The 26232-nt window shown below is 37.2% G+C and overlaps 1 protein-coding gene across 1 annotated transcript in view; it reads left to right on the forward strand.

Moving 5' to 3' along the window:
* The window catches only part of mark3a (MAP/microtubule affinity-regulating kinase 3a), a 63158-nt gene that overhangs the window by 25650 nt on the left and 11276 nt on the right, over positions 1 to 26232 (forward strand). The window contains 12 exon segments of the mRNA XM_056471488.1: positions 1299 to 1365; positions 2911 to 2976; positions 3814 to 3884; positions 5227 to 5283; positions 6675 to 6911; positions 6993 to 7112; positions 7684 to 7783; positions 11928 to 12040; positions 12121 to 12271; positions 20358 to 20501; positions 20504 to 20563; positions 21219 to 21321. Of these exon segments, the coding sequence (XP_056327463.1) occupies positions 1299 to 1365; positions 2911 to 2976; positions 3814 to 3884; positions 5227 to 5283; positions 6675 to 6911; positions 6993 to 7112; positions 7684 to 7783; positions 11928 to 12040; positions 12121 to 12271; positions 20358 to 20501; positions 20504 to 20563; positions 21219 to 21321 (1289 nt within the window).

Here is a 26232-nt window from a genome sequence, read left to right on the forward strand (position 1 = left end):
CCAGCTCTAGGAAGGATTCTGGTCGTTTCAAACGTCTTCCATTTAGGGATTATGGAGGCCACTGTGCTCTTAGAAACCTTAAGTGCATCAGAAATGTTTTTGTAACCATGGCCATATTTGTCCTTGCCACAATTCTGTCTCTGAGCTTTTTTAGGCAGTTCCTTTGACCTCACAATTCTCATTTGCTCTGATATGCACTGTGAGCTGTAAGGTCTTATATAGACGGGTGCGTGGCTTTCCTAATCAAGTCCAATCAGTATAATCAAACACAGCTGGACTCAAATGAAGGTGTAGAGGGGAGATCAGAAGAAAAGGACAGCACCTGAGTTAATAAATATGAGTGTCACAGCAAAGGGTCTGAATACCATGTGATATTTCCGTTTTTTTATTTATTTTTTATAAATCTGCAAAAATATCAACAATTCTGTGTTTTTCTGTCAAAATTGGGTGTTATGCGTACATGAATGAGGAAAAAAGGAACTTAAATGATTTTAGCCAATGGCTGCAATATAAAAAAGTGAAAATTTTAAGGGGGTCTGAATACCTTCTGTACCCACTGTATACATAGACACACTCAAAAATTTTGGCCAAACTTAAAAATGCTTTTTTTTTTTTTGATGCACATGCTGGAAAACATACCTTTTTAGTGCACATGCTGGATTTATTCGGTAAATGTGCTTTCATAGTTTTGTATGCACATTTTTTCTTATCAAATAAAATATGTCTGTTTTTTCCAACAGTACATTAAATTATGGCAAATTTTTCATTTTCATTCATTTTTGGGTGAACTATGTTTAATGACCATCGATCCTAAGAATTTGTGCAAATTCTCCAATTGTTCTTGCTTGTGAGTATTGCATTCTTTTGCTGTTTCATAGTTGTCTCAGAAAGTACTGTGGTGAGAAATACATTAGGTTGCTTTGCTTTTCCACCAAACGTGTTTCCCTGTTGTCCAAAATCACAACTTGTTTCTCGCATCCTCTTCAAAGCTACACCTACACTTGTGAGAGCATGATGTGGAAAGCAAATCGTGCTAACAGGAACACAGCCTGCCTAATTCCAACTATAGCGCTATTAAGATGCATGACTTCCATTCTATTGAGAGCAGAGGAGATCCCTTTTTTGAGAGATCAATATTGAATAGCACTTAATGCTTGTTTCCACTGAAATGGAAACCCTGTTCACTGTGGCGATTGCATCCAGCTGTATTTTGCTTCCTCCTCTGTTCATTCTCAATGATCGTTAAAATCTTTTGTGAAGAAGTTCTTTGTGATACATCATCATAATGCTTAGTTTGAATTCTCTTTCTTAAACAGCTTTCGAGAGAAGTCACAATCATGAAGAATTTAAACCACCCAAATATTGGTAAGCATGTTTACTTGTCCACAGCTGTATCACCTATCAACCTAAAATTGGTTGCTCACTGAAGCTGAGCAGGTTTTTTTCTATTTTGAAGACTTATAGATGTCTGTCAACCTGTTCTTGTGGGCGAGACTGAGCGCCTGGCAGAAAAATATTAAGCAGAGTTCATTTCAAATTACAATGGTGATGACTTGTTTATATGACCAAATAATTTAAAACTACTACTACTAATAATAATAATAATAATAATAATAACAATAATAATGCATTAAATAGCTACTCAAATTGTCTCCTTGACTAATTAATTATTAATTTACCTATAGCTGCACATGCTGCCCAGGGAGGATTACTAATGGAGGAAAATAATGAATTTCTCTTGTTAGCCAAAAACTATTGTGCATACAGTCAGTTCTCTGGAAATGCTACACAGTGGGAATCGAAATGCTACACTAAAATGCTTTAACTTCAGGGAAATGCATTTACTGTCCTGTTCAGAAGCCTGTATCATTTCGTGATGTGATGTTTAAGAAAATTTAGGTTCAACAAAAATATTAAACTTGATAGTCTTTTTTTAGTTGTCTATTGTGGCAAGCTAAATATTTTTCAAAATTTGGAAAATTCTTTGTACGCAGGTGCGGGAGTTTTATCTACATGTGCAATTTAAAAAAGATACTCATGCCTGAATGTCCTTTTGTTACATTTGATTTGTCAATAAATCAACGAAATGCAGGAGCATTCATTTTCATTTTATCTAGATTAAAATAAATATATTTACAGTGATGGGTCTTCTTTCATGAAATCAAATTTTCTTTCATGGTTTTTAACATTAAACATTTTATCTCTTCTTTCCTGTTTGTCAATTAATTTTTATTTAACCAATATATTGTCTATACTTCAATGCTTTATTTTAATTGTTTTTATTGGGCTAAATGAAATCAATTTATGTAACAGTGCATTTCTAAAATAGTGCTTTGTTAAAACATATACATTTGTCAAAAATCTAAAAGTCAGTGTTGTGTTAGACTAGGCAATTTAAAATACAATTAACCATCGTCTAGACGGCCTACATTTACTTGCTTACTTATCATATTTATTTTTAACCTAATAAAGTTGATTATCGCCTCATAATTCTATGTCATAATTGATATCGCCATGCTTGTTAGTCATCATCTATATATGATAATATTGTCTTATCACCAAGCCCTACGTGGGGTGGAAAAGCTTTTACAAACATGATTGTGATGAAATTATGGAACTGTGATGTAACAGTAATAATAAAGTTAATAATGACATTAATGATGGTGACCGTATTGGTAATGTTGTATTTTGAGGAGCTGTATAAAATGGGATTGAATGAGCACCAATCAAAATGTTTAGGGGTAAATTTAAAGCCCTTCCACTGCACACAGTTTTAACGGCCAAGTGGAAGGGGTAGGGGTAAAAAAAAAAATAGAATTGAGATTTTGACTTATTTTCTTATAGTTTTATGTTTGTACTTTTTATTTTATTTTTTTTTACTTAACAAATTCCCTTTCGCACTCTCTGTAGTCAAATTGTTTGAGGTGATAGAGACGGAAAAGACGCTGTTTCTTGTAATGGAATACGCCAGTGGAGGTAAGTTTCATTTCATGTCCTTGTAGGGTTGTCACAATACTGGAATTTGGTAACAATTGCTACTGAAATTTTAAAAACGTCCATTTCCCACTAAAATTTGAGCTCTGTTGAGCAGGTACACATATACAGGAACACTACAGCGCTTCAAAGTCACGTTGATCAGACGAGCAGACACTGTGGATAGCAGTGCAGCAAGTCTCGATCTATTTCAACCTTTAGCCCTGCTGGTACTTAACTGATAAAAGACAAAGTCTGCCATTCTCTAATTCTCGTACAGCTCTCCGACAAAAATGCTTGCTGCAAACCAACAGCTTTGCTGTATCGGCCCGGACAGCATCGCAGGGAAAACAACAAACACATGGAAACCAAAACATATGACCCGTCCTGTGCATGGACGCAGTCTCACCCAGTCATAGGATAAGAAAACTCTGCTATGATAATTAATCATCACTTCGAAACATGCGCGTTGCGTCACCGCCCCAAACATTATTTTTGAACACCGCTTTTGATCCCGCCCCAAACATTTCAAACCCAGATGATAAAATCAGTTGACCAATCTCAAAAGGATCCAGTTTTTTCTCTCAATTAAATCTGACAGGTGCTAATGTTGTCTTAACTGATGCTCAACGCACACAAATCTGCTAAAATTAAGAATTTACTCCAAAAAAAGAATTTGCTCCAGGGTGTCTTGAACCTTTATGAATGTGCTCAAATTAAAAATGGACATTTTTAATATTTCAGTATCGTTTGGTACCAAATTCCAGTATAGTGACAACCCTATGTCCTTGTCCTTTCGTGATGTTTATCTCTGACCTCTCTGATCTGTCTTTCATGCAGGTGAGGTTTTCGACTACTTAGTGGCTCATGGGAGGATGAAAGAGAAAGAGGCCAGAGCTAAATTTAGACAGGTGCAGTTCTCTTACTGTTTTCTTTCAGCATAAGCACACTCACTGTGATTGGCCTTCTCCTTGGTCTGAGTTTAAATAAGTTTATCTGGCTGAACTAATCCTATTTTATCCAGTAATGACCCCAGTCCACTAAACACATATTCACTGTTATTGCACTAGATGGTGGAATCTGTGGATTTGCTCTTTAATGGATTAGACTTTAGCAGTGTCATTTGCATTACACTGATCCAAACTAAACTGAAATGAACGTCAACAGTGACATTTTTAGTGAAATGAACTGAAAAAGTTTTAATTTACTAGAACTAGCACCAGCGTTTTACACTACTCTCCTGCCTGCTTAAGATATTGTAATGCTTGACAGTTGGAAATATTATGGATTTTACACTTTTACATTTTTTTCATTCGTCAATGTTAAGCTGCTTTGACACAATCTTCATTTTAAAAAGCATTATAGATATAAAGATGAAATTAATTGAATATATCTGACAAATGTGTTTAAATTGTAATGTTACTGTGGGTTAGTGTACTTAAAAGGCGGTGCAATGGAGGTTGCAACCTATTTTCATTCAAATTGGTGAAGTTCACCCAAAAATGTGAATTAAATTATTATTTACTGACCTAATGATTAAATACAACCCAAATTTTAAAAAAAAGTCGGGAAAGTATGGAAAATGCAAAAACAAACAAAAAAAACGATTTTTAAATAAATGATTTGTATTTTATTGCAGACAATACAACAAACATCATTTAATGTTTACTTATATAGGTTATTTTGTTTGTTTGTTTGTTTGTTTTTTCGAAAACGTGTATTTCCAAAAAAAAAAAAAGTTGGAACAGTAAAACATGTACCACTTTGTAATGTTGCCTTTCCTTTTCACAACACTTAAAAGACATGTAGGGACTAAAGACACCAAGTGATGAATTGTTTCAGGTTTAATTTTGTCCCATTATTCCTCCAAACAAGTCTTAAGGTAGGCAACAGGTCTTCATTGTTGCATTTTTCACTTCAAAATGCACACACATTCTCTATTGGAGACAGGTCAGAACTGCGGCAGGCCAGTCAGGGACCTGTATCGTCTTCCTCCACAACCAGGACTTTGTAATGTGTGCAGAATGTGGTTTTGCATTGTCTTGTTGAAATATGCATGGGTGTCCCTGGAAATGAAGGTGGCATTAGAAGAATGGTTTTCCATACTGTCCCAACTTTTTCTGATTTGAGGTTGTATAATTTAATGCTAATGCAACTGTTTGAATAAACCATTTATTGATTCCAGTCTTAATCTTCTTATTTTTTCAGTTTTTCTCAAATCCATACAAATAATCTGATTTTTTTATTGTACAGATTGTGTCAGCAGTCCAGTATTGTCACCAAAAACACATTGTGCACCGAGACTTGAAGGTAAGCAGTTCTTGCACTCTTATTTTTGAGCATAATCAATAAAAAAACAGAACATGATGTTTTATTGTATTCAAATGGGCACTTAAACTATGATTAAAATGATATTTTGTTAGATAATTAAAGGTAAACATTTTTCAGAAAACCTATTTGCTTAAAGGGCACATAGTTTACCCCTTTTTTGTGATTTAATATTAATATTAGGGTTCTTCTGAGTGTGCCAGTTTAGGTTCAGCTCAAAACACAGTTCCGATTTTTTTATTATAATGTGTTAAAAAGTGTTTGGGGGTGTGTACACAGCTCGCTGTTTTAGGGGTGTGTTGCTTCTTATGAAAATTAGTTTTGAGTTCCCGCCCAACGTTACAAGGGGGCGGAGCCAAGAGCTCGTCCGCTGTGTGTTTTGCAAAAGACAGGCAAACAAAGAGAAGCAACAGACCAAGCAGAGAGTACAAAATCATTTGTGTCTTTGTATAGTTTTACAGCCAACTGTGTGCTAGTTTAAAGTTCCGAGCTTGTACACGAGACTAATAACCACGCACACTGGATTAACTTTGACTGAGGCACCGGATGCGCCGCTCGGAGCCACGACACGGCACACCAGACACACACATTCGGATGTTATTTAAAATGAGACCATTCAGATGGTGCTCTGTGGTGCGGCAGAAACATGAAGTGTCCCGAATCGTGGCTGGGCGCCGCGAACAGCAGCCGACTTGAAGCACCGTTGTGTGTACCCTGTTAGAAACCTATGTTTAGAATTCTAAAATGCATGGCATTGCGCTTTTGGTGTGCGACCTGCAGGCAAGTTCGTCATTTTATTTCCAATGGAGAGATGCGCACGTGAGGCAACGCGCTCGCACTTTCCAACTGCACCTAGTCACAGCTAGCTTCTGTGACCACGAGACATGCAAACAGCTGAAGTTTATGGTAGACGCAATGAAAAGTACATGTTTGCAAACCTACCTAAGCAATCATTTGGTGAATGTTGATCTTGTGTTAAGCCCAATGAGCCTTACATCTAAAATAGAGCAAGGGTGTTCCTTTAGTGACATCCCTTTGACTCACACGCTAAAAATGGCGGACGTGAAACAACAAACTGAGGATATGGTGATGCGCACCTGTCAATCAATATTAGTGGGCAACTACGTCAAGTTGCGATTGCTCTGAAAACCACTCCAATTGGTCCACCATTTTTATGTTGTTACATTGAAAAAAAGGACTGGGTGTGTTTATATCACCCCAATATGATGGTCAATACACTATACCTACACACACGTCTGTCCAAACAGCTTGAAAAGTAGATTTTTCACCATAGGTGCCCTTTAATTTCTTAGGTTACTTAATTACTCAATTTCTTATTTGAAATATAATTTCTCTCACCTGTGTTTTCTCAGGCTGAAAACCTGCTGCTAGATGGTGATATGAACATTAAGATTGCTGACTTTGGCTTTAGTAATGAATTTATGGTGGGCAATAAGCTGGACACGTTCTGTGGAAGCCCACCTTATGCTGCTCCTGAGCTCTTTCAGGGAAAGAAGTACGACGGGCCAGAGGTGGACGTGTGGAGCCTTGGGGTCATACTATACACACTGGTCAGCGGCTCTCTGCCCTTTGATGGACAGAATCTCAAGGTTTTACCCTCTTTTATCAATGTATTTTTTGCGTGAGTTTGTGTGTGTCACTGCATACTTACTGCTGTGTCTATTCTACAGGAATTGCGCGAACGTGTATTGCGTGGTAAATATAGGATTCCTTTTTACATGTCCACTGACTGTGAGAATCTTCTCAAGAGGTTTCTGGTCTTAAACCCGGCTAAGAGAGGAACGTTAGAGGTTTTTTTTTAGCCCATCTGACATTTTTATACGCTGTTTTTAATTTTTTTTTAATCTAAAATCAGAACAATTTTTTTTTTGTAATGCATGTTTTGGTCTAAACACAGAGCTAAATGACAAATACAATGTTCACCATTTAATTATTAATACAAGTATGAATATCAGCAGCACCCTTTTATGACTCTTGACTCATTTGTATTGTTACTCAACATTCTGCACTGAAAATGTTGTTTTTTCATGAAATTATGATGTTTTGGCAAATACTGTTATATTGATGCATATAAGTGAGATTTATTAATAAATGTATTAATTTGTTATATGTAACTTTTTAAACCATCTTAAACTGTATATTTTTTTTACCTTTTCTATACTTTAAATATAAAGATAATTTCTCAAATATAAACACTTGTTTATCAGTAATTCGTTGTTACTTTATTAATAAAGGATACATCAATTAATCAAAAGTGTTTAGCCATTAAAAAAGTGGTCTCATGAATTTCACCCTAGCCAGTGAAAAGCCATTATCAAATTCTTAGTCTAAACTTGATTGTTTCTGAACTCTCTCCTTCAGCAAATCATGAAAGAACGCTGGATCAACTCCGGGTTTGAGGAAGATGAGCTCAAACCCTTCACTGAGCCAGATGCTGACATATCTGACCAGAAGAGAATAGGTAAGAGGAAATTAAGTAGCACTTCTCATTCATGCAGAAAATACAGGTAGACGTTTTTTGCATTGTCAGCTTTTAAGACACCTTTTTTGGATTATATTTACATTCATTATATTTATGGATTATATTTATATTCATTATGGCAGTCTTTTCACTCAGATATATAGATGAAATTGTTAATTATTAATATTTCCCAACTGTGTCTGTAAAGTTTCAGCTCAATTAGATAATCATCTGATAATTTATTATATCCTGCTGAATATGTGAATTTTGAGGTCTGAGAAAATGGCAGCTGTTTTTAACCTGTGCCTTTAAATTTAAATTCATCTTTATTTCTATAGTGCTTTTACAATGTAGATTGTGTCAAAGCAGCTTAACGTAGAAGTTCAAGTAAATTGCAATTGAAACTGTGTCAGTGCAGTTTTCAGAGTTGAAGTTCAATTTAGTCCATTGTGGAGAAACTGCATGTATGTGTGAGTAGGTCACCGTCGGGTGTAGAGGCTGGTCCCCCGGGATCAATGCGGAGACACGTCTGTCACTGGGTCTTTCAGGAATCAAACCTCCTTTCCACTGCACACGACAAACGACAACGACAGACCGGAAGTCATTCATTTCCAATGGCGAGTAGTCAGGCAGCTGCGTGGAGTTCCGATCCTGTCAGTATGCGGAAAATTCATATCTGAATTGAGCTGCGTATTCGTTAAAATTTTTGAACTCGTGCAACTAGACCGTATGCGACTGACCGACTGGATGTGATGTATTCCAGTGTTGTCCAAGCAGGTCTGTGTGCGCGAGATGAGAAATACTAGGTTTTTCGGTTAATTTTGAATCAGAAAAAGACTATATTAAAAAAAAAATTATCATAATTGTAAGTAATAAAGTAATAAAAATATAATTTTTTATGTTGTCTCCACATTCCCTCCAATATTATTGCGGTCTATCAGTTTCTAGTATTCATTCATTCATTCATTCATTCATTCATTCAACCATGGTGAACGCACAGAGTATAATGGCTCTTGCTTTTGCACTCCTTCATTTCGCACACTGCGAGAACAGCTTCTCTCCCACGGTGCACGTCAGAACTGAAAATTCTGTGCGACTGCCACAAGGGGGCGTATTCAGACAGTGGTGTCCAAATGTGGTGTCCAGTGGAAAGGCAGCTTCAGTCTCATGCTATACACTCCTCCATGACCGCCACAGCATCTGCTCAGGATACGGCCTGGTCTAGGATTATGGAGACCTTGGGATAATGAAAAACAGACTAATATTAGCATAGATGCTATTCAAATTATAATGTATTTTGGGAAATGTTATTTGATGCAGCCTAACAATCCTTTAGAGGATTTGGATTTCAAAAGCATTTGTGTTTTGTGTGTTATGCTGTCTTTAATCTAGTTTTGAACTGACAGAGTGTGTCTGCCTCCTGAACTGTGCTAGGAAGGCTGTTCCAGAGTTGAGTTTAGGTGCCAAATTTGAGAAAGATCTGCCGCCTACAGTTGACTTTGGTAATAACACTGGAGAAATGCAAACACGATGGGATGACAGGAGCAGGTCATTCGTAACATTTCAGAGTGCTGTTTCTGTGCTATGAAATGCTCTAAATCCAGATTGAAATTTTCCACGAATGTTGTTTCTCTGTAGGAAGAAACATAGTTGAGCAGATACAACTTTTTAGTATCTTTGATAGAAAGACAGGTTTGAAATGGGTCTATAATTTCTAATTCTTTAGGATCAAGCTGTGTTTTTTAGTAAGGGGCTTAAAGACAGCTAGTTTAAAAGTTTTAGGCATGTTAAGAACAGATTCAGAAACTTCTAAAAACAATTGTTTTAATAATTTGGTCGTTATAGGATCTAACAAAAATGTTGTTGATTTGAAGGAATGTATCAGTTTAGACAGTTCTCTTCCTCACCTACTGTTGAAAAAGTTTGAAGTTTATCCATTCAATTACAGTGCTCTAATTGGGATCATCCTGTAGGAGGCAGATTGATGGTGCTTATTTTATCTCTGATGTCATCAATCTTGCATGTGAAGAACTTCATAGTCATTTCTGCTGTGTTTGAGAAATGCATGTTGATGCTTTATATTTAGTTAGACTGGCCACTAGGATTGTGTTTATTTTTTTCTATTAAGTTGAAAAATAAGTAGATCAATATAAATTTAGATTAAATTTTTTTATAATGCACACTAAAATAAAAGTACTTTCACTTCAAATGAATTATAATTGAAGTCAGATCACTGAGTGACACTAAAATATTCCTGTAAATTATGCCAACATCTCCACCTTTTCCTTTTCCAAGGCTCATGTTTATAATGATATCCTTCAGATGAAGACTCATTTAGGGTGATGTAATAATCTTGTTTTAGCCAGGTTTCTGTTAGACAAAGTGCATCTAGCTTTCGATCAGTTATCAAATCATTAACAAAAACAATTTTAGAGGAGAGTAATCCAGTTATCCGAGTTTTATCTTTTAATTACCTTTATTTTTTTATTTGATGAAGGTCAATTAGAACGTCAATTGTTACCTTTGAATGGGTTTGGGAGTTTTTTATATTTGGAGGTTAGGGAAACACACAGTCTCTATGTTATAATATCTAGGTAGCTCTATATGCTGCAGATTATCTTTATTTGGTAAACTGTGGAGGCTTGCAGACTGTTGGTTAAGCCAGTCTGTCTGCTCCCTGACCCGGGCCCCAGTTAGTCAAGTGCCAACACTAAGACTATAAGCCAGATTACTAGAGAATAGAGCTGCCCCAGCTTGGGTGGGATGAAGACCAGCTCTCTTCAACAGGTCAGGTCTACCCCAGAAACTTGGCCAATTGTCTACAAAACCCATGTTATTCAGTAAGCACCACTTAGGCATCCAGCCATTGAGTGATGGTAGTCGACTGTGGAACTCATCACCATGATAAGCAGGCAGGGGACCAAAGCATATTGCAGTTTCTGACATCGTCGTTGCAAGATCACACATCTCTTTAACATTACTTTTCGTGATCTCTGACTGTTGTAGCCGAACATCATTAGTAGTATCGACATGTGGATAACGATCTTACTGAACTCATGTTTAGATTTAGCCAGCACTTTTAAATTTGACATGATGTCAGTTGCTCTAGCTCCTGGCAGACATTCGACTATGGTGGCTGGTGACTTTATTTGCACGTTCTGTGCTTTGGAGTCGCCAATTACTAGGGCACTTTCATCAGGTTTCTCATAGGGTGCAACACAGATCTTCTCTGTCAGCCTGGCTATTTCCCTACATTTATCACATGTAAAGCCCTCAATACTGAAAGAGAGAGATACGCTAATCATGTGGCAGGAAATGCATGTGAGAAGAACAGGAGAAGCCCTTTTACTCACTGTGAGTTGAAATAGATTCTGACTTACCACTGGAATATGATGAGTTAAAGGCCTCAGCGATCCTGCAGGTGGGCCGCACGATAGCTTAAAATTAACTTATCCATTGTACCATAATTATTTGATTTCATTATTAAATATGTTATATATAATAATGATTGGTGTAATAGCATATTCCGTTTTCTGTTATTGATTACTTCGGACTTAAATTGCAAAAAGAGCCTCACTTTAAAATACAAACTTAAACCGTGGCTACACTTCCAACCACTGCACGTCAACTATAGGACTACATACTTTTATTCTAGCCGAAATAAAACAAAGAAGACTTTCTCCAGAAGAAAAATATTATCAGACATACTTTGAAAATTTCCTTGCTCTGTTAAACATAATTATGTGTATATGTGTGTATATATATATATATATATATATAATATATATATATATATATATAATATATTATATATATGTATATATGTATATATGTATATATATGTATATATACACATATACATACATACATGTATACATACAAAAAAAAGCGTTTTGAAACACACAAAACAACATTTTTGGAGTGTAAATGTACTGAGTGTAAATGTAATTGACGACATAAATTGTTAATTGTTAAATACATACGTAATGCATGTGTGTAAAATTATTTTAACCCATTAAAGATTTTGAATTACTTGCATGAATGAGCACTGACAGCTCAAAGATAAGGTTATTCTATGAAGATTTAAAATGAACGGAGACTAATAACACTGGTCTGTATTCTTTTTATGTGCTGTTCTCCACAGATGTGATAGTGGGCATGGGCTTCTCCAAAGAGAAGATTCATGAGTCTTTGTTCAAAATGAACTATGATGAGGTCACAGCCATATACTTACTGCTGGGCAGGAAGACCCATGAGGTGAGTTGCTACTAGCAATTGGTTACTTATAACAGCTCTGTTGTCCATTATAGTGTGAGCTGCTGTTTTTGTGTTTGTAGGAGGTCAGTGACTCCAGCTCCAATAGTAATCTCTCTGTGGCAAGGACCAGGCCTTCTAGTGAGATGAACAGCCAATCACCATCTCACCTAAAGGTCCAGAGAAGCATCTCCTCTAGTGAATCCCGGAAATCCAGACGCCATAGTGAACAAGGTGACTTTCTCTTTGCATGGAAAAAAAATGTTGGCCCATTTTGGGACAGGCTTCAATTGGAAAAAAATCTGTCAGCTAATTAGTTACTCAAGCAGTGAAACATTTGGGATGAGTACATTTTTTATGGAGGTTGCATGCATTTGAAACCTTAAATAGTGAAATATGTGCTTATTTTTCATCAGTGCTTAATTTTCTTAGTCTTACTGCTGCTAAAAATAATTTATTGATGCAAAAAGTGTAAAACAGTGTTTACATATAAACGGTGTAAAGCTTGGAGTGATGTCAGCATTCAATGAAGGACGATGGTCTACATTTGTGGGTGTTATTTTATACAAAGCGTATGCTTGTATGTTTGGATTAATTTTCTGCTTGTAAGGTGAATCATTTCATCAGTCATCTAAACCAAAGGTTTTTGCATTTAAAAGTTTGCATTTATAAATTACTAGTCGTAAAGTATTTTATAAGTCAAAGTGTTTTTGCGTTTGAAATTATTTGTCAGGAACAATTATTTCTTAAGGAAAAAATGTTTTGCATTCAAGCTATTACTGTACTTTAACACCAAAAGGAGTGAGAGCATCAAAGTAGCCGGAAGCCATTTATTTTCAATTAGAGCCGGGGAGGATAAACGGCAAGGAGCAGCACGGCGCATCTTTTTTGGTGTGGGCATCAAGGAGAGTTGGGCTGCGTCCGAAACCGCCGCCTACTACTCAGTAGGTACTGCATTTGAATTTAAACAGACTACTCGGTCGTTAGAAAAGTACGTTCTATACAGTATGAATGTGAAAAGTATGAATGGAATTCGGACGTACTATATCTGCCATTTTGTCATGGTCACGTGACCTACCTGCGTCAGTTGCGTCGTTTCTCTCCCATTCATGAATTCTCTTGCGGAGCACCATGGGATAGCACAGCGTGCATGGGATCCGCACTTCAGGATCTCGCCGGAAGTAGTAAGTCATCCTCGCATACTTCTCGCATACTGATTTTCGAATTCTATGAATTCGGACATACTACTTGTGTCGTATACTGATTTTAGCTTACTTTATAGTATGGAAGTATGAGGTTTCGGACGCAGCCTTGGAATCAAGTCAACTTTATGGTAATGAGCTATGATGCGGTTCGGCGGTAAGCAATCAGAATGAAGAAGTCCACCGCTTGAGAGGAGTCCAGAGAACAGTCACTGTAAACTTTGGTTCCTATCACATTTGTTCCCAAGGGTTTGATTTTTGCGGTTGCCAGATTTGCAATGTTTTTTAACAGGAACATACATAAAAAAAGTTACTGGCGAGTTACTGATGTGCATTAATGTTTTTTTTTTTTTTTCTTTAAAAAAGCGGGAATCTCATGTGACAATACAAAACAGCATTGCTGCTTCAGAATATTTCAGACATATGAACACATTGAAAGATTAAATGGAGCAAAGCCACACCACATGCAACTTGATCTTCCATTGTTAAATGAATTTGATAAAAATTGTGTAACATTTTCATGCTAGAAAGCATGTTTTATACAGGAATGTAACTAATATGGTGCAACGGCCCCTTTAAATACGAGATCAATGTAGCGAATTTTGACACTCTCGCCGCCAGAGCTAAAGGCAGACAGCGTTATCGCCAGGGCGGCCAGAGTGACCTCTGACACTCTCACCACATTAGGTGTGAATACACAGTTAGTAAAGTGGAATTATTTCTTAAATATAAGTGTTGTGCATATAGGTTAGTTTTTTGTGAAATTTACCTAGTTACATAAAAGCAGTTTTACCATTTAATCCAAATTGTAGCAGGACTTTTTTTTTGCAAATCGAGTTAAAAATGTTAGTTAGAGTTAAGCATTTGCATTTAAGGAACAGTTAGCAGCTCTGGTTTCGATTTGCTGCATTTTCGGGTCCTTGTTGGCTATTAGTAAACAGGTAAGCAAAGCTTTGTTCACTAAGCGTGACTAACTGTATAAATAATTAGATAATACCGCATCACCAGAAATGCTTAGGACAATGTCGCGCCTCCTCGTGTGAAGACCGCCAACAATAAAGACCCTTGACTCATCCTGTGCAACTCCACCGAGCAGTGACACCCACATTGTATTACAGTAGGCTGTTTCATTTACTTTTTTCACAATGTGCTTGCAGTTCATTCTTGTCATCACACGCCCATGCACAGACAACACACAGAGACAGCAATGCAACACTAACAACTTACACCTGATCCACATTTCACACTACATCACCCTTATCTGTTTCCATTGGTCTGGGGTACATAAACCTCTGCTGACATTGCGCACACCTCTACAACCAAACGAGGCCTTTGTACTTGAGATATTCTTAAAACGACAAGGGGTGGGCAAAAAAACTAACCGTAAAATCAGACTGATAAACAAAGATAGGAAATTTCTGGAACTGCGTCATATCATTATTAATATTTCTTTAATAAAAGAAAGGAATTAATATTTTCAAAATTACACAAAAGACTGAGATAATCACTTTACATTCACAATCTTTCCATCCTCATTAATAATAATAATAATAATACAACATATGTTAATGAATATAATATAATAACTAAATTTACAAATAAAATAAATGATAAAGAAAAATAGGTAGCAGGGCAATTGAATACCTCTAGTGAAGTATATATATATATATATCTTGCTTTTTTTACCTTTCATCTCTTTTAATGTCTTCAAATATATCACAAATTCGCCTTTAAGCACTACTAGTCTTGGGGTAATTTATGAATGTGAAATTTTTAATAATATCAACAAATTCTTTATAAAATATGCTATCTTTTTATCTTTAAGTATTAAGCCAAACTTAATAATTTAAGTCTTACAGATATTTAATGTTGTATCCAAACTAACAGTTCATTCCAAAATTGTTTCAATATTTAAATTACAATTAAAGTCCCCAATATTGAAGTTTTTAATTTTAGAAATTGTTTTGCAGGATAGATATGTTTCATCATTTTAAAGTGCACTTCTTTACATTTAGGATTAACAGGACATGAAAGAATTTTTTTTTCCTAATATCATATATATTTTTCTTTTCATAATGAGATTTTAAGCTCTTTTAACAAGTCCTGGAAAACAAGACCGTGTTAGACAATCTCCCAAAATTAGTTTTCAGCATTTTCTATTTATAAAGGTAATATTTGCTATCTTAAGATCAATTGTTTTGGGGTTTTATCGTTGAATAGCGTATTTGTTCCTTCGCTAGGTTAACCATTTGCAAAGGTATATTAATAATATTTTGGAATGTTTATTTTCAGTGATCACAACTTGAGGGTCTGTGTGAACAGTGGTTTGATAGGCCTTTGTAAGGTTTCCTACTTATTATTATAATTTAATTTTTGGACTAAAACGACAGTGAAACTGTCTGGCCCCCCCAGTACTCATAGATGGGACTGGCAGAAAGTCAACGTTACATAAAACTGGCACCCCAGATGGGACGGGAAAAGTATCTATGAGTTGTGAGAAACCAAAAACACTTCACTATTCAACATCACTGCCATGCCACAAAATGGCTACCACCTCAAATTATTCATTTCATGATATATCACTTCAATCTTTCAGCAGATGATCTTATGAATTTAACAGTTTCAGAAACTGAGGACATTAAAATCCCTTTAGCCAAATCTCTTTTTCAGGCTTTTTTTTAACTCTAGCCACACTGCTGGATATGGAGCTCACAGAAGTTTTTGATCTCAGACCTCCCTTATTACCAAGCTCCCCATCCACATTAAAAATAAACTGTAAAAAAAAAATAAAATGTCAGGATACACTGACAATTCAACAATTGAACAAAATGATGCAAAACCAATACCAGAGTCGAAAGACACCATGTTAAAGGAATTAGGAGAAATAAAGCAGTTTGTGGACACTTTTACTGAATGTATCAGTTTTAATAAATGTGAATGATGCATCTGAAAAACAATTAATTGAAATGAAACCACTTTTGTCTGGTCACTTTGAGCTCTTCAAGAAGGAGTTTAATAACATATTGCACTGGAGGCTGAAGAATCATCTGTCAGAAATACTGAAAGAATTCAATACTGTTATGCAACAAACGGCTGCTACCTTGAGTCTCATTCAAACAGAAACAGATCAATGTGCTTAACAAATGAATACCTTGTATTGCTAAGTCAAATTCCAATAAAACTTTACAGACTGAAGTACAACAATGTTCACAAAGCTTCAAAAATTAACACTGGACATCACAGCTCTTAAAGGGCTCATAGGTTACCCCTTTTTTCATATTTAATATAAGTCTTTTGTGTCCCCAGAATGTGTCTGTAAAGTTTCAGCTCAAAACACCCAACGGATTATTTATTATAGCTGTTTGAAGTGTCTATATTATATCTGGAAAAAAGGTTTTTCTGTTTTTTTTGTACTGGCCCTTTAAGGCTAGTCCTTCCTGCCCACCGTTCCCACATGCCTGTCAGCAATCGCCGCCCTCGGCTGCCTCAGGAAGCAAATCTCATGTAACGTGTGTGAGAAATACTACAGTAAGAACTTTAACAATCAGTATTTGATGCATTTTTTTGTGGATTTGCAACAATGAGTCACACACAATGTCATTATAAAGTTCACGCGCACACACAGCAAGGACACAAACACATAGCGCGCACACACACACACACACACACACACACACACACATAGCTCAGACAGAGAGAGAGAGAGACAGCGCGTTAAGCTTTGCATTCGTTTTGCACACATGTGACATGATACTGGTAATATCCACTGCTGTATGGAATCTCTTATATTAATGTACAAAATAAACCTGATTTAACGTCCACAAACCGCGATTAAAACGTCTTCCTTTATAATTGTTCTGACACGCGGCTGTGCTGATTAAGCGAATCTGAAGTGAATCGCTCTACTTTATTACACACATGCCCTGTTTTAAAACATTTTAAACTTGTGAAACTCACTCTTGATCACATTTGATGATGATGATGATCCTAGCGAACTGCACACACCTTTTATTTTTGCGCTCGTCCTCTCTTGATGATATGATTATACACGTAACTACCGGACATGTTAATGCGCGCAGCTGTCAATCAATATTGGTGGGCGGGGGGACGCACTTCTACGTAAAGTTGCGGTCGATCTGAAAACTGCTCCAATTGGTCCACCGTTTTTATGTTGTTAAATAAAAAAAAAAAGACTGGGTGTGTTTATTTCACCGCAATATGGCAGTTTATACACTATACTTACACACATGTTTTCCAAACAGCTGGAAAAATAGATTTTTCACCATAGGTGCCCTTTAAATCAACTCAGCAGATTTCCACAAAAGCAAATGTTTCAGTTCAAACTCTTCTCTCCAGTGGTGGGTTCTCCAGTGGTAAATCCTAGGTTGCAGTGGCTTCATTTCACTTTACAATGATTTTCATTCTTCTACTGAATACGCCCACTGTGGAAGGAAGAGTAAGGTTTTTGGGAAAACAGCCCATTAAGATTCAATTCCCCTGCTTTAGACGTTTAGAAGATTGTGATTATTTGCTGATTTATTTATTTATTTTTTTTTTTGACAAATGTTATGATTTCATGTCTCTCCATTCACTTTTTCGATGAATAGATAATAGCGACACTCAGGAATGTGCTTCATGGAACAGCTAGAGATTGGTGGAATGTTGCTTGACATGAAACAACTATTTGGCAGGATTTTGAATCCTAGTTTCTTTCTGCTTATCAGAAGACTACGAGGATTGTTGGCAGAGAGAGTAAACACGAGTACAGCAAGAAGGTGAAACTAATTGAGATTTTGCTTGTGTATAGAGCTTTGTGCAAATGCTGGAAACCCCTCATTACAGAGGAGGGAATCATAAAGCTTATTCTTAAGAGTATTAACCCTCAAATGGCCAGTCAACTGTGCTGGAATGGTGTTATACTGTTGATGGTTTAGTCTGTCTTGGTCAACAATTGGAAAAGGACAAAGAAAATCAGCTATAGTACACAATGTCACAAAAAACTATTCTGTTGGAAGTGTAAAGGTCCTCACTTTCCAGTCTTATGTCTGCAGGATGGTTCTGGTAAGAATCAAAACTACAAACTACAAATCAACCAAATACAAATTTTACCACAAGTAACTCAGGAAAGCATCCTACTGTTAGTATGTTACATTAGAGTCTTTATCTACCTGTCCTTTTTCATCATGCTGTATCTTCTTCAGCAGATATTGGTTCATGTAACCATCAATACTTGGGGGAATTTACTGTTAATTTCTCTGTAAACTTTGTCTTTCAAGACAGTAAATTGTTGTTCAGTTTCCCCATGAGACTGTATACCAAGTGTACATACCAAAGGCATCGGACATCAGTTTACTCCAGACTCTTCACAAAGCCGGATTATCAGTCTTATCAGGCATTGTTCGTTTGAGTTTAATTCAACACAGACAGAACCTCTCATCCTGCTATCATTAGTCAGCATTGTCTAAATACTGCCTAGATGCCGACAAGCAGATGAATGTGTAGACCGAGCTTATACTGAGTGCGAGAACCACAAAGCCTCTACTGAGTGCGAGAACCACAAAGCCTCTACTGAGTGCGAGAACCACAAAGCCTCTACTGAGTGTGAGAACCACAAAGCCTCTACTGAGTGTGAGAACGCAAAACCTCTACTAGGAGTGAGAACTGCACAGCCTCTACTGAGTGTGAGAACCGCAAAGCCTCTACTGAGTGTGAGAACCACAAAGCCTCAACTAAGTGTGAGAACTCATAGCCTCTACTGAGAATGAGAACTGCAAAGCCTCTACTAAGAGTGAGAACTGCAAAGCCTCTACTAAGAGTAAGAACCTACCACAGAAAGTGAGAAAGCTTCAACTGTCACCAAATGGGATTTGTGAGTAAAGCAGCTGTTGACCTTGACTGTTGACTTTGACTTTTGGTTGATTTTTCTTAGATTTTTAAACGGTTATTGAATTTTTTGGAGTGAGACGATAAGACTGGGAGGAATATTTGTTGCTTAACTGATTTGTTTTTTGACTCTTATTGATCAATATTCAAGAAGTTAAATGATTTGTGTATTTGTTTGATTTTTGAAAGTGGTGTTTTTTTTGTTTGCTTACTGATTTGATTTCCAAACATTATATACAGTGTTGAAAAAAAAATATTTTGGAGTGTTTATTTTCAGTGATCACAACTTGAGGGTCTGTGTGTGAACAGTGGTTTGATAGGCCTTTGTAAGGTTTCCTGCTTATTATTATTATTATTCGTATTTTTGACTAAAATGAAAGTGAAACTCTGTCTAGCACCCCAGTACTCATAAAGTGAACTAAAGAAACGTTACAATGTGACTGTAACCCGATCGTTTACCCGATGTGTCTTCTGGAGTTTGTTCTCCCTATCAAACTTGTGAATGTCAGTCTTAGTTTACAGATGATTTCATTTTCCTCCATCCGTACTTGACAAAGAGATTTAAAGTGGATATGGCCTCTTCAGCGTTTCTAAAACTGTGTTTTTAGGGGTTGAAACTCAAAAAGGATGGTGTAACCATTGCAAAAGTTAAACAATTTAAAGCTAAAACGTATTAGTGTAAACCGGGCTTCATTCACATACCTATCTGGTGGGGCTCATTGTGCAACTTGTTATGTAGGCCTTTTTCTTCTCAGGAGTGAACCATTAATAATTACAGTTCCTTAAGACTAGTCTGAGTAGACCTTTGGACTTGTCTGACTTGGATTGATTTATCTTTTCCAACTTTCAGTTTTCCAAAAACTGACCTTGAAAACTTAGAAAAATCCCTTTGACTTAACATTGGACCAAAATTTGACGCATCATAATTCAGAACAAAAAAGGTTGAAACGTGTTCTTCCACATTTGAAGAAGCTGTCAAAGCTGTGTAAAACTATGCTAAGCTCGAGTATTAGATATTAGATAGTACTCCTGGGGTGCATCTCAAAATTGCCCATTGACTTACAATAGTGAAGAACCTCATAGACTACCATTATAAATGTTCCATATTGATATACGTTTATGCTGCACTAAAAACATAGAAAAACCATACCGATTCCAAACGTTTGCCTGTTATGAGTAAAAGGATTTATCTAAGGTAAGATTTTGATCTCATTTGCTGTTTTTCTCCTTCACAGTTGGTGTGGTTGTAAACTCAGCATTGAGTAACTCCAAAAAGGTGGTGCCTGTCACAGCAGACAGTGAAGTCAAACAGGAAGGTGGAGTCATAGCACGTAAGCTGCCCAATCACAGCCCCCCCAGCCCACTCTTGGGTAATGCCAACACCCCAACAAGACTGAAATACCTGATCGGAAGAAAGGAAACTCCATCACATCTAATGTGAGTTTACTTCTGTTTCTGTCGTTTAATACAGTGCATACAATGAAGGTGGTATTTTCTTATTTGCTGCTGTTCAAAAATGTTTGAGTAAAAGCATAAAATCACAATTGGTAACAAATTTGAAGTGTATTTTTTTTTTCTTTATGTAATAATATTTCAGTATTTAAAATTTTACTGGGGTAGCATGGTAGCTCAGTGGTTAACGCTGTCGCCTCATAGCAAGAAGGTTGCTGGTTCGAATCCCAGCTGGGTCAGTTGGCATTTCACTGTGCAGTTTGCATGATCCCCCCGTGTTGGCGTAGGTTTCCTCCGGGTGCTCCGGTTTTCCCCACAATCCAAAGACATGCATTATAGGTGAATTGGGTAAACTAAAAATTGTCCGTAGTCTATGTGTGTGTGAATGAGTGTGTTGGCATGTTTCCCAGTACTGGGTTGTGTGCTGAAAAGGCATCCGCTGTGTAAACCATATGCTGGAATAGCTACCAGTTCATTCTGCTGTGGTGACTCCATCAATGAATGAATGAATGAATTTTACTGTATTTTTTGATTTGGAAAATTGCGTTGTTGTCAGAACAAGACTTAAAAAGGTCTCAGCCACATATGTTAGCATAGTATAACACTGTAAAGCATCACATCTATGTTTTGTTGATGTCACACAGAATACTCTGGATCAGGAAGCATGTCAAGAAGAAACACATATGTGTGCACTGAGAGAAACAACACAGACCACCTTTCTGTCATTCCTAATGGGAAGGAAAACAGGTGAAGTGGATCTCTGCCAAATCTGACACTTGTCTTTAACCATGTTCAAAAATGCTGAAACAAGGGATGTCATTTTCCACAAATTACTATGATTAAATGTTTAAAATAAGGATAATTTAATCAATTATTTGCCAACAATATTAATGCAATTTATGTCGCATGACAGAATGTGCAAATGGCACTCAAAACAAAAGCAGGCTCACCTGAAGGAAGATGTTTTTATTGTAATTAAATGGTTAACATGATTGTAAAAAATGATTGGTAATTTAAAAGAACCATTTAATGATTAAATTCAATGTCTAATAAACTTCTCTAGGCCCATCTAAGATGGTGACGGGAGTAAACAGTTTTTGTAACTTCGAACTTTTCTATACTAAAGGGACATATTACTCACCACCATAAAAAAAAATATGTTTCAAAACTATGCACACTAATGATCTTCAATTTAAAAGATTAATGACAAATGGACTATAAGCTCTTGGATACTTGATTGTGATTGTCCAATTAACTTTCCAAGGAATGCAATTTTTTCGGATAAACGGACAACTAAAGTAGGCAAGGCAAGGCAAGTTTATTATATAGCACATTTCATACACAGTGGCAATTCAAAGTGCTTTACATAAACAGAATAAAGAAACAAGTATAAGAGAAATAAAAAACAAATAATAGAAATGGTAAAAATAGAAATAAAATAAAATAAAAGCATATAAAATGTGTTATAAAAGAATTAAAAAGAAGAGAAAAACATAGTAGTTCGATCTGTCGCGACGTAGCACAGTGCTCATTCAGTAAAGGCACAGCTAACAGATGTGTTTTCAGTCTTGATTTGAACGTGCCTAATGTTGGAGCACATCTGATCATTCTGGAAGCTGATTCCAGCAGCGAGGGCGTAGTAGCTGAAAGCCGATTCACCCTGCTTTGACTGAACTCTTGGGATTTCTAATCTATTGATCCTAAGATCTGAGTGATCTGTTAGGTTTGTATTCAGTGAGCATATCTATAATGTATTGAGGTCCTAGGCCATTTAGTGATTTATAGACCAGTAATAATACTTTTAAAATCTATTCTGAATGTAACTGGGAGCCAGTGTAAGACGACCTGAGGACAGGTGTGATGTGCTCTGATTTCCTGGTTCTGGTCAGAATTCTGGCCGCAGCGTTCTGGATGAGCTGCAACTGTCCTGACTGTCTTTTTGGGAAGGCCAGTGAGGAGGCCATTACAGTAATCCACCCTGCTGCTGATAAAAGCATGAACAAGTTTCTCTAAGTCTTCACAGGAAACAAAGCATCTAATTCTTGCAATGTTTTTGAGATGATAGTATGCTGATTTACTAACTGTTTTGATATGACTATTAAAACTCAGATCTGACTCCAGAGTCACACCGAGATTTTTGACCTTATTTTTTGTTGTTTGACCCTTAGAGCCAAGGTACGCATTCACCTCGAGAACCTCATCTCTGTTCCCAAACGCAATCACTTCAGTTTTCTCTTTGTTTAACTGAAGAAAGTTTTGGCACATCCAATTGTTAATTTCATCAATGCATTGGCAGAGGGTGTCAATGGGCTGTAGTCATTAGGCATTAAGGCTAGGTAGATCTGAGTGTCATCAGCATAGCTGTGATAGGAGATTTGGTTTTTCTCATTATTTGGCTCAGAGGGAGCATATAAAGGTTGAACAGGAGTGGTGCCAGAATCGAGCCTTGTGGGACTCCACATGTCATGGGTGTCCACCTCGACCTATGGTCACCTATACTGACATAGTAACCTCTTCCTCAAGGTAAGATCTGAACCATTTGAGGACCGTCCCAGACAGCCCAACCCAGTTTTCCAGCCTATCCAGAAGTATGCTGTGATCGACAGTGTCAAATGCGGCACTGAGATCGAGCTACCACACTGTTAGTTTTGCCTGAATCTGTATTTAGGCGGATAATCATTGATTATCTTATAAGGCGGCTCTCTGTACTGTGATGTGGTCTAAACCAGATTGAAAATTGTCTAAACACCCCTTGAAGTTTAAGAACTTGTTAACCTGGTTAAAAACAACTTTTTCAATGATTTTGCCAATGAAAGGGAGATTTGAGATGGGCCTGTAATTGCTCAATATGGTGTTATCCAGGTTGCTCTTCTTCAAGAGGGGTTTAACAACTGCAGTTTTAAGTAGTTAGGAAAAATCCTGAGAGAAGTGAAGCATTTACACTTTTAGATGATCCATTTCTAAACAGGTAAACACCGTTTTAAAGAATGATGTGGGGAGCGTGTCAAGACTGCAGGTTGATGTTTTCATAACTTGCACGATCTCTCTCTAAGATTGACCATTAATTGCCATGAAATAGACATAATGTCTGATTTCTTAAGTTGTGGTTGAGTTAATCGACTTCGACACAATTTGGCTGATTGGATGAGCTGATTGCCTTTCTGATATTATTGATCTTGTCAGTAAAAGAATGAGCAAACTCATTACATTTGCTTTCAGAGAGTAGCTCACTGGAATCCGACTGGGGGGGGGTTGTGAGTTTCTATCGTTCAAAGAGTTTACGAGCATTGTTTACGTTGCTGTTTAAGGCTTGAGAAGAAAGTCTGCCTAGCAGTTTTTTAGTTCCATATTAAAAGCACGAAGACTGTCTTATAGATATTATAATGGACTACTAGTTTCGTCTTTCTCCACATACGCTCAGCTTTTCTGCACTGTCTTTTCATTATTTTAATTCTTGGGGCCTAGACCAAGATCCCCTTTGCCTGCTAGTTATATTCTTGGCTTTAACAGGAGCAATGTCATCTATGACATCTCTTAACTTTAGAATTAAACAATCAAGGAGAGAATCAACAGAGTCTGCAGATATACTTGGTGCTAGCGATATGGCCTTCATAAACTGCTCATTAGTGTTCTCATTGATGCATCTCTTTCTGACAGAGACAGATCTGTCTTTAATAGCTGGGTGATCAATATGTCAAAGAAAATACAGAAATGATCAGATAGTGCAACATCCTTAACAACAGTTGATGAAATGTGTAAACCCTTAGTTATAAGTAGATCAAGAGTGTGTCCACGATTGTGTGTGGGTCCGAACATGCTGAGTCAGATCAAAAGTGTTCAAAACAGTCATCAGTTCTTTTACAGCATTGATTTCTGGATTATCAATGTGAATATTAAAATCCCCAGCAATGGTAAAATAGTCAAATTCAGAGGTTACTAATGATAACAGCTCTGTAAAATCATCAATAAAAGCTGGAGAATATTTTGGAGGTCTGTAGATAATGATCAGTAAATACGTGGAGCACCTTTTAGTGCTATACTCAATATTCAAAAGACAAAAAGTCACCAAATGACACTTGTTTACACTCATAGACATCTTTAAAACAGGGCAGCAATGCCTCCACCTCTCCTATTGGCTCTGCAAACACTCAAAAAGTCAAAGTTTAAAGAGCTGTTTCATTCAGAACTGCTGCACTACAGCTGTCATCTAGCCAAGTTTTTCATTTAAAAGCATAAAATCAAGGCAATTTGAGCTGATAAATCATTGACAAAAGTGACTTATTGTTAAGTGATCGGATGTTTAAAAGTGCTAACTTAACAGTTTTTAGCTGTTTTTGCTGCTACAGTAGTCTCAGATTTATATTAATAGACACAAGATTTGAGTGATTTGCTATACGGCCTGAAAAAGTCTTCGGTTTTCTGTCACGTAATACAACCATATATGTGTAGAGAAAGCTACAGGCACCTGGGTTCCTGCTTGTTCTGTAAACATCTGATAAAGACACTGTTATCTAAGCAGGTACCGAGACACATCAAGGAGAGCAGATTTGTTCACAGCTGAAGATGGTGCGTTGTTGTGTTTGGGCCTGGCGGTGGGGTAAATGTCAGAGGCTCTTCCACGTGGGCTCAGAGGTGGTTGTGGAGCAGGTTGCTTTTTGGTTGGTAAATGGGGGCTTGCGGCAATAGAGTGTGAAAGTTTAGTTCCAGCATGCACCAGTTCCTCCATCTTTTTTGAGAAACCCAAGAGAGGCGAGCAAGGTGATAATGAGAACGTGTCTGGTGACAGAGGCTGTGGCTCTGGAGATTCTGGGTGTTGAAATATGTTTTCCTGGGTGTTTTCCTGAGGATCATTTTTTTTTTGACGAGACATGATGCTGTTCTGATGCGTCACAGTCTGTCTGTGTTGAGCAGAGGGCCAGCGATAGTGTCTCTATCAACAGTGGGTGTTTTGGCTGCGTAGCGTTATCACTGTCCTTGGGTGATGCGTCAGCCCCAAGTCCACTCGGGAGCTGATTTGAGGTCCTGTGGTCATCCGGACAGATGCTAGGTGTGTATGTGCCATTTGGATTGAGGTCAGTGGCACACACAGCTGATGGATGATGGAGGGGAGAAAAAGACATGTCCTTTAGCACCTTTGCACCAAGTTTGTTTGGGTGAAGGCCGTCTGATGTCAACAGTTGTCTTTGGTTCCAGAAGAGATTGAAGTTTGTCAATAAAATTCAGTCCTTTCCTGTTACATGCTTTCTGCAGCCATACATTTAGACTAAGAAGCCGTGAAAAAACATATTTGTCCCTCTTGCAGGGAGTGGTCCACTGATGAACGGCTGAATTTTCACTCTTTCAACTTGTTTCCAAGAGCTCACAGAAATCTCTCTTGAGCAGTTCTGACTGTTCCTTTCCGAATATCATTCTTCCCCACATGGATGATAATCCGTTTTGCAGTCTTGTGCTTTTTCAGAATTTCCTTAAGTTCTTTGTTTACATCAGAAACTGTTGCATGAGGGAAGCAGTATGTCATTGTAGATTTGCTCCTAAAATTCCTGATTATTGAATCTCCTACAATAGTGTTCTTTCTCAGTGCGATCGGAGCAGAATGCCGCTGTCTAGTCGGCCTGAGCCTCTGTTCCATGCGAGTTAGCTGCTGAGTCATGCAATCTC

This window comes from Danio aesculapii, chromosome 13, assembly GCF_903798145.1.
Source record: "Danio aesculapii chromosome 13, fDanAes4.1, whole genome shotgun sequence".
In the NCBI taxonomy this organism is placed as follows: domain Eukaryota; kingdom Metazoa; phylum Chordata; class Actinopteri; order Cypriniformes; family Danionidae; genus Danio; species Danio aesculapii.